The 6,995-nt window shown below is 34.6% G+C and overlaps 1 protein-coding gene across 1 annotated transcript in view; it reads left to right on the top strand.

Moving 5' to 3' along the window:
• LOC108757745 (uncharacterized) overlaps positions 1 to 6,995 on the top strand; it is a 33,480-nt gene that overhangs the window by 11,952 nt on the left and 14,533 nt on the right. Inside the window, exon 4 of the mRNA XM_018502281.1 lies at positions 1,129 to 1,281. Coding sequence (XP_018357783.1) covers positions 1,129 to 1,281 — 153 coding nt within the window. The remainder of the gene's footprint in view (positions 1 to 1,128; positions 1,282 to 6,995) is intronic.

Consider the following 6,995-nt stretch of genomic DNA (forward strand, 5'->3'; position numbering starts at 1 on the left):
TTTCATCGATAGATGAAATTTGTATTTTTGTTGAAAACAAGATACGATAACTCTGATTTGTTTTCTGTCGCTTGCCAACATCAGTCGCGTTTAGTTAGATAATAATACAATTTAATTCCCTTTTCAGTTCGTTTGTTTTCGCATTTCTGATACGCTTCGTGTAATTATCGGAACGTTCACAAGTCCCATTGATCCGACCATGTGATCGTGCCACAGCGACGAAATGCGAAATTTTTTCCTCGAACGAGAGCACGAGGAAATGCTTTCCATTGCATTTCGCGTGATGAGAACGAATGGCTTTCTCGAGTTTCGCAATCGACAAGACGAGGGAATGCGACACGTTTCTGTAAAAACAAACGCCTCGCAGAATACTGAAGTAGTCGCGACAATCGTTCGAAAAGCTCTGTGAATTGACTAAAAACAATATTGCTCGGTGCACTGTTTGATTTTGTTTGATTTGGAATATTTTCGTAACGTATACTCCGATCTCCTGGCAGATTTTTTTCTGCAGGACTTTTAAGCTGTTGGCACTTTTTGCTCATCCAAAGAGACGATTAAAATTTTTAGAAATATATGTTCTAGAAACGCGAATAAAAAATATTTAATTAATCGGTATAATCCATACGTTATTTTTAACATACATAAAGAACAAAGATGATTCTTTTTATAAAATAATCCTGGCTATAAGAGTATAAAGCACCCCCAAAAATTGACGTAAATGTTCCATATCTAACAAAAAATAAATTAAAAAATTTTTACTTAAAAATATTTATTTTTATTAAGAATTTTATTTTGTTAGTCTCTCGTTTGGCTTTTATTACCGCCTTTTCCAAGAAAATGCAATAAATCGAGAATTGCATATTTATGGCTAAGGTAATTAATCAATTGTTGCAATTAATAGTTTAAAATTGTTTTATTTTTCTCTTCGTGATTAATTACCTTGTGATTAATAACAATAAAACGTACGTCATTAATTATCTAATAATATAACAATATCCATTTCTGCAACATGTTATTTTTACGTGGTCTCAACGTACGGTCACTTTGCTTGATACGCTTAGGAAACTTCGTCCCAATGAGAATTACATCTTCCTCCCTAATTCACTTTACCCTATGCTCGGCAACTAGGTCGAACCTGACGCAGAGATTCGCCATAACCGACCAGGATCTCCATAACATGAGCACGTGGCCGCTGGTATCTGTGCCCAGGGACGAAAGCAAGACGCAAACGTACGACGTGGTGAGCAAGGAGGCCTTCCAGGCACGCCTGGAGGACTTCAGGTAAATTGAATCGATCCGTACGAAGGTCGTCTCCAAACATCACCCGCCACAAAGGAGGCCAACACCCGTGAAATCGCGTCCTGCACAAAATTCTGACCTTAGCTCGTTGGGTCAGCCGACCGTCTCGCTTGGCTGAATCTTGATTAATTAGGGGCAGACACACGGAGGAGAAAAGTGAAAATTGTAGCTGAAAGTTTACCGACAAAGTTCGTCATAATTGGATATTAGAAACTTCTCACAGTCGATCCGCAATTTTTAACTTCGTTAAAAAGATTGTGCCCTAAATTTAATCAAACATTGCATATCTAAAATTTATCGAAGAAATAGTAGGCACATCGCAACTGTACATAGCGTGATTCTTAATAATCACCTAATTTTTTTAAACCTCTAGGATGTTTTTACACTCTAATTAATATCACTATTATTAAATCATATTGTATGTTATTGATTGTTTCCGGATTTATTAGGATTTGAGAATATTTTTAATATGGATTTAATCAGAATTTTCTGAAAAAAGTAAATAGAAAATTAAACAAATATTTAAACAAAATAAACACGTTAAGCAGTTTATTATTATGACAGTACTCCTCAAAAATAAAGATTTTAATTAACATATCGCTTTTTAATTGTGAATTTTCGATGGAATTGCATATTTAAAAGTTCGTAAAGAATAACTGTTAAAAAAGAAAGAAAATATGCTAAACAATATCCATACAAAACGATATTTTACAACAATTCATTTTTTGCCGTTGGGCAAATTGTTGTAAAAACATTCCAGGTATTCCCAGACTATTTCTAGATTAAAGAAACAGGTTGAAAAAAAAGAAAGTAAGGAATAAAATGTTATGTGTTCACGGTGTCGGCATATATACCCCGTGCGCGGGAATTGAATTCCTCATGCGCGGACAATCTATATCTAATTAACTTAAGAGGCCTCCCCCTCCCCCCACGTGTACGTGAGTACACTTCGTAATAATTATACTGCACCGGTGTGCGAGGCGGCAACGCGACGCTCTTCGCAGGCGTAATTATTAAGACAAATTGCGACTCTCCGACCCAAGCGAGTGGTATCGCTTTGAACGTCGGTAACCGACAGTTAATTCCCATGTTGGCTTTTACCCCTTTTCCGCGCGCGAACACGACCACTGAAACCACCCGCTGGATGGAAAGTTACGACGGAAGCTCTAGGCCGTTCCCTCGAGCCCTCGTCCCGACACTTGTTGAATTTCCATTCAGAGTACAAGTGGGGAATTCTCCTCTCTTTCGCTATCCCTCCCTTTCTCCTGCTTGGGCCTGTGTCTCACTAGCAAATACTCGCATAGACAATCATATCCCGCAAGCGGGAGTTCTTATCTGGGGATTGATTGTGTATCTTGAAATGAGATGAAGCTTACAAAAGTAAACAAATTCACTAAGGCTTAAGGGTTGTTCCACCTTTTGATAAACTTCAGCTCACTACCTTACTTTCTTACTCTCTTATGCTTTTATTCTTTTACTCTTTTGCTCTTATCCAATAGGCAAATTACCACATAGTTTATTTGAAACTAAAACAACCGGTCCTAAGTGTTGACCAATGAAACTATAAATATTCTAGTAAATTTGCTTTTGTAATTTTCAACTCCTTTCAGGATACATAATCACCTCTCTGATCGTAAACTCAAAAACGATTTATTAAGCTGGCAAAAGCGAAGGTTCCAGGAAAAGCTAGTCCTCTTAATATTTAATATTCTTCTATATAATATTAATTAAAAGAAATTAAATTAATCTCAATTGAGTATGCAATATACATACATGAAAATTTTGCATAAGTATCTAAAAATTTAGCTAGATATAAATTTAAAAATATAATTTTGTTGGACTATTAAAATAATTATGTATGACCATCAAGCATAATGAGCAACGCTGCAAAAAAATTTTAATATTCTAGCAATCAGCTTGGACGTCCTACATAATTATTTTGATGGTCTAACAAAATTATTTTTAGGTCTGTATCTAGCTAAATTTAAATATTTTCTCGAAACCGTTTTTTCTTTGTATGTTCTAAAAGGGGAAAAGATCATATAAATATTTCGTTAGGAAATATCTTTAAAACATGAATGAATGTATAATAAAAATTGATTTTGTAAGAAACTCTCGATATTAGAAATTATGAAATACTGAAGTAAATGAGTAAATTATATGTGAATGTTATATGTATTATAACAAAATTACTTAAATCACTTACATTAATTTAAGTAGTATAAAATGAGATAATAAATAAGTTTAAACTAAAATAAATAATTTCGTACACTGTTAAATTTATAGTGTAAAATTTAACCTAATGTGAGTCGCTACTGCTCCTACTAAATATATCGTTATTTTTTATCAAAACGATAATTAAATTTGACACTATATCGAGTCGATTCGACACTATATGGTGTTAAATTGACACTGTATAATATATCTAATATAACCATTGTTTTAGTATAAAATATATAATTGAGTAGGAGCAGTGAAAATTGCTTATGTTAAGTTAAATTTGATACTATAGATTCAACAGTGTAGTAAATTCTAAAATTTATCGCAATACTGCATCGGCTCTGCAAAAGATCTTCGAAATTTTTTGGTTTTACGCCTTTTATTTTCTATATAATGTACAAACACAAAAGTATTGAAATTTCTGGACGTAGATAGCGACACGATTCGATAATAGAACGCGGCATATCGGTAAGCGATATTTCGTCGTTATTACTAGACGCGTGTTGCAAAGGGAGAGACCACCCTGTAGCGACGGAATGAGAAAGGGATTGATATATCAAGTGGTACATCTTGAACGTAAGATAGCGCATTGCGATACGACAAGACCGTCGCGGTCGTATTTTCTCACGTGGAAATAGGACGGAGCGAAAAGGAAAACCGAGTGTCCATTCCTCGATAGAGAAACGAGCGAGATATCATTTTCCTATTGACCTCATATAAAAGAAAACGACGACATGTGAAAATACGGAATTTTTTATGTCAGCTGCGTCAAGTACAGCGACTTTTCTTTCGAACCGACGGCGAGACCGCTTCAATATTTTACGCAAAAAGGTACAACCCTTTCTTTTATTTCCCATGAAGAGAGGTGGAATGAGAGTAGCGTTGACAGAATAGAAAAAAAAATCCGAGCTTTTAACGAGGCGAGGTTGTCGAAGCGGCAGATTGTGTGGCGAGGAAAAAATTCATTATTTTTAATTAGGAGCTTAAGGGCTTTAATTAGAATAAAGTAACATCGCGTTTTCAGCTGATAGTGCAAGTAGCAATCTCTTCGTGAAAATATCGGCGATTGTATCGACGAACGAAATGTTGGAGCTTTCGGGATTGCGGAGGTGTATGGCAAAAGGTTTCGCTTTAACGTTTGAAGAGTGGGGTCTTTTGACGATGAAAAATTCTCGGAAAATCTCTCGGCGGTCTGAGTTTATATTTCGGTGGCATTTAAACGACCATAAATGTGACAAAAATGTCGGTGGATCTTTGGAACAGTTAAAATTGAGAAAAAGTCATTACAAAACCAGTAGTTGTATTAAATTATTTAAATATTATCCATATATATTTTGCCATTAATATAAAAAAAATGAATGGAGAAATTTATATTGACATTGAAAATTGTTTAATTTGTAATCTTCCTTATTCAAATTTCAAAACAGAAATCATCGACAAAAAACATAAAGTTGTGTTTAAAGTCTTATCTCTTTTCTGTCTTTCGAAAGAATCAAAACACAAAAATTTTTCAATTAAAACGAATAGAGAGAAATCAATATACAATTGATTTAATTAAAAAATTGTTTAATTCGTAATTTCGCATTCAAATTAAAAAAAAAATTATTGACAAAAAACACAAAGGTGTTGTGTCTTAAGTTTTATTGTCCTACTTTTTGCGTTGAAGAATCAACGAACAAAAGTTTCTCAATTAAACAATTTGTTGGTCCGTTGACTTCTCAATTTAAGATTAAAAAATTCCGTCGCGCGTGGCTGGCGCACTTTTACGGTCGCTTTGACCAGACGATAGTACCCGACGATTTAATTAACGTAATTTTGACGTTGAACGACAGGGCAATTTAATCGGAAACGCCCTCGTGCACATCTCTCGATTAATCCTTTTCTCCTGTCGTCTAATTATATGTGTAGCGGAGGGTCAAAAGGCGTGGCGGAGACGAGCGAGCGACGTACACACTTTTATAATAGTCCCCCGGCATGTCGCATTCGACTTGTCGCATCGATCGACGATAAAAATATTTAACCCTCATCCTCCTGCGTCTTCATGGCCGAGCGGACCTCGCAAAATTGAATGCAAGTTCCCCTGACGATCTTTACAACGTCAATGGGAATGTTTTTTAGAAATACATCGAAAATATATTGCCAAACATTATTACGAAATTTTATTCTTGTCAGCTTTATAGGCTCGTAATAATAAAGATCGAGAAAGAAGTCTTCTCTCGCCAATTAAATCTCCGAAACTTTGATTAATTACACAATAATTACGTCGCGTGGACTTTCTTTGGTCAATTATGAAACGCGTTACGCAAACGAGAGAAATAATGGTCTCTTTCTGGTTTTTATTCTTTTTCTTTTTGTAGGACGGATCGTTCTTTCACTTTGCTTCGCTGAGTGAGTTCTACTTTACATATGCGGGCACATTGAAATCGAGCCGATTTGCCGATTCCAATGTGTCGTGGTCGAATGTTTATAAAAGGCTCGTTTTTCATTCCGACGGAGCGAAAATGCTGAGTGCAAACCTCAGTCTGGCATGTACGTTCGATAAATCGATAGAGCGATAAAGTATCGATATGGAAAGGCTGATTGCGCGCATACGGTCGCCAACGGGTATGAAGACACAGAATATTTTGTACGAGACCGCCCGCGCTCTTTCTCCCTTTTTCTTTTACCTACCAGCACTCTTTTCACTACGTTGGCACTAGAATTGGAACTCGCTTTCTATCAACATCATGGAATCCAAAACATTCAGCGCATTTAAACGAACACTCTTCAATCATCTTCAGCGACACGAGACAAACTAATTTTTTTTATATTTTTATTTTTATTTTTTTTAATTTTATTGCGGTTTCTCATTCGCGTCCGTCTTTACCACAAAAAAATATTGTATATATAATTATATAAAATCATATAAAATTTTATATAATTTTATACGTAAGTTTATATATAATTATATGCAATTATATATAAAATATGTCCATTTATATAGATTTATATAAAATTATATATTTTTTAATATAATTTTATATGTATAATTATATATAAAACATTTTTTTTCCGGGAATTCTGCAATGTTTAGTTATTTTCGTATTTTATTTGTATTATATTACTTTCATTATTTGTACAGTTTTGTTCTTAAACTTTTCCTTTGTATTTATGTTCTTAGAGGCTTGTCCTGAAATAATAATAATAAACATCTATTTATCTTTCTCTTTCTTTGTCTCTCCTTTTTCTAGTGATACAACAATGTGCCGATCGTAACTTATGCCTTGAAATTGTGCGACGAAAACTTTAATTTCAATTTTGCTTTATTGTGTAGCGTAATTGTGAATACCTCAACCGGATCGATTGAAAATATGAAATACACCATTATCAAGCATCGCGGTCTACCAAAGGAAATGCGAAAGGTCACAATGCGGAGATGAAAACATTTTTCGAAATAATTAGAGCATCCCTCATCGCCAGTCGGTTTCATTAAGCGA

The sequence above is a fragment of the Trachymyrmex cornetzi genome, unplaced genomic scaffold (assembly GCF_001594075.2).
Source record: "Trachymyrmex cornetzi isolate Tcor2-1 unplaced genomic scaffold, Tcor1.1 scaffold147, whole genome shotgun sequence".
Classification (NCBI taxonomy): Eukaryota; Metazoa; Arthropoda; class Insecta; order Hymenoptera; family Formicidae; genus Trachymyrmex; species Trachymyrmex cornetzi.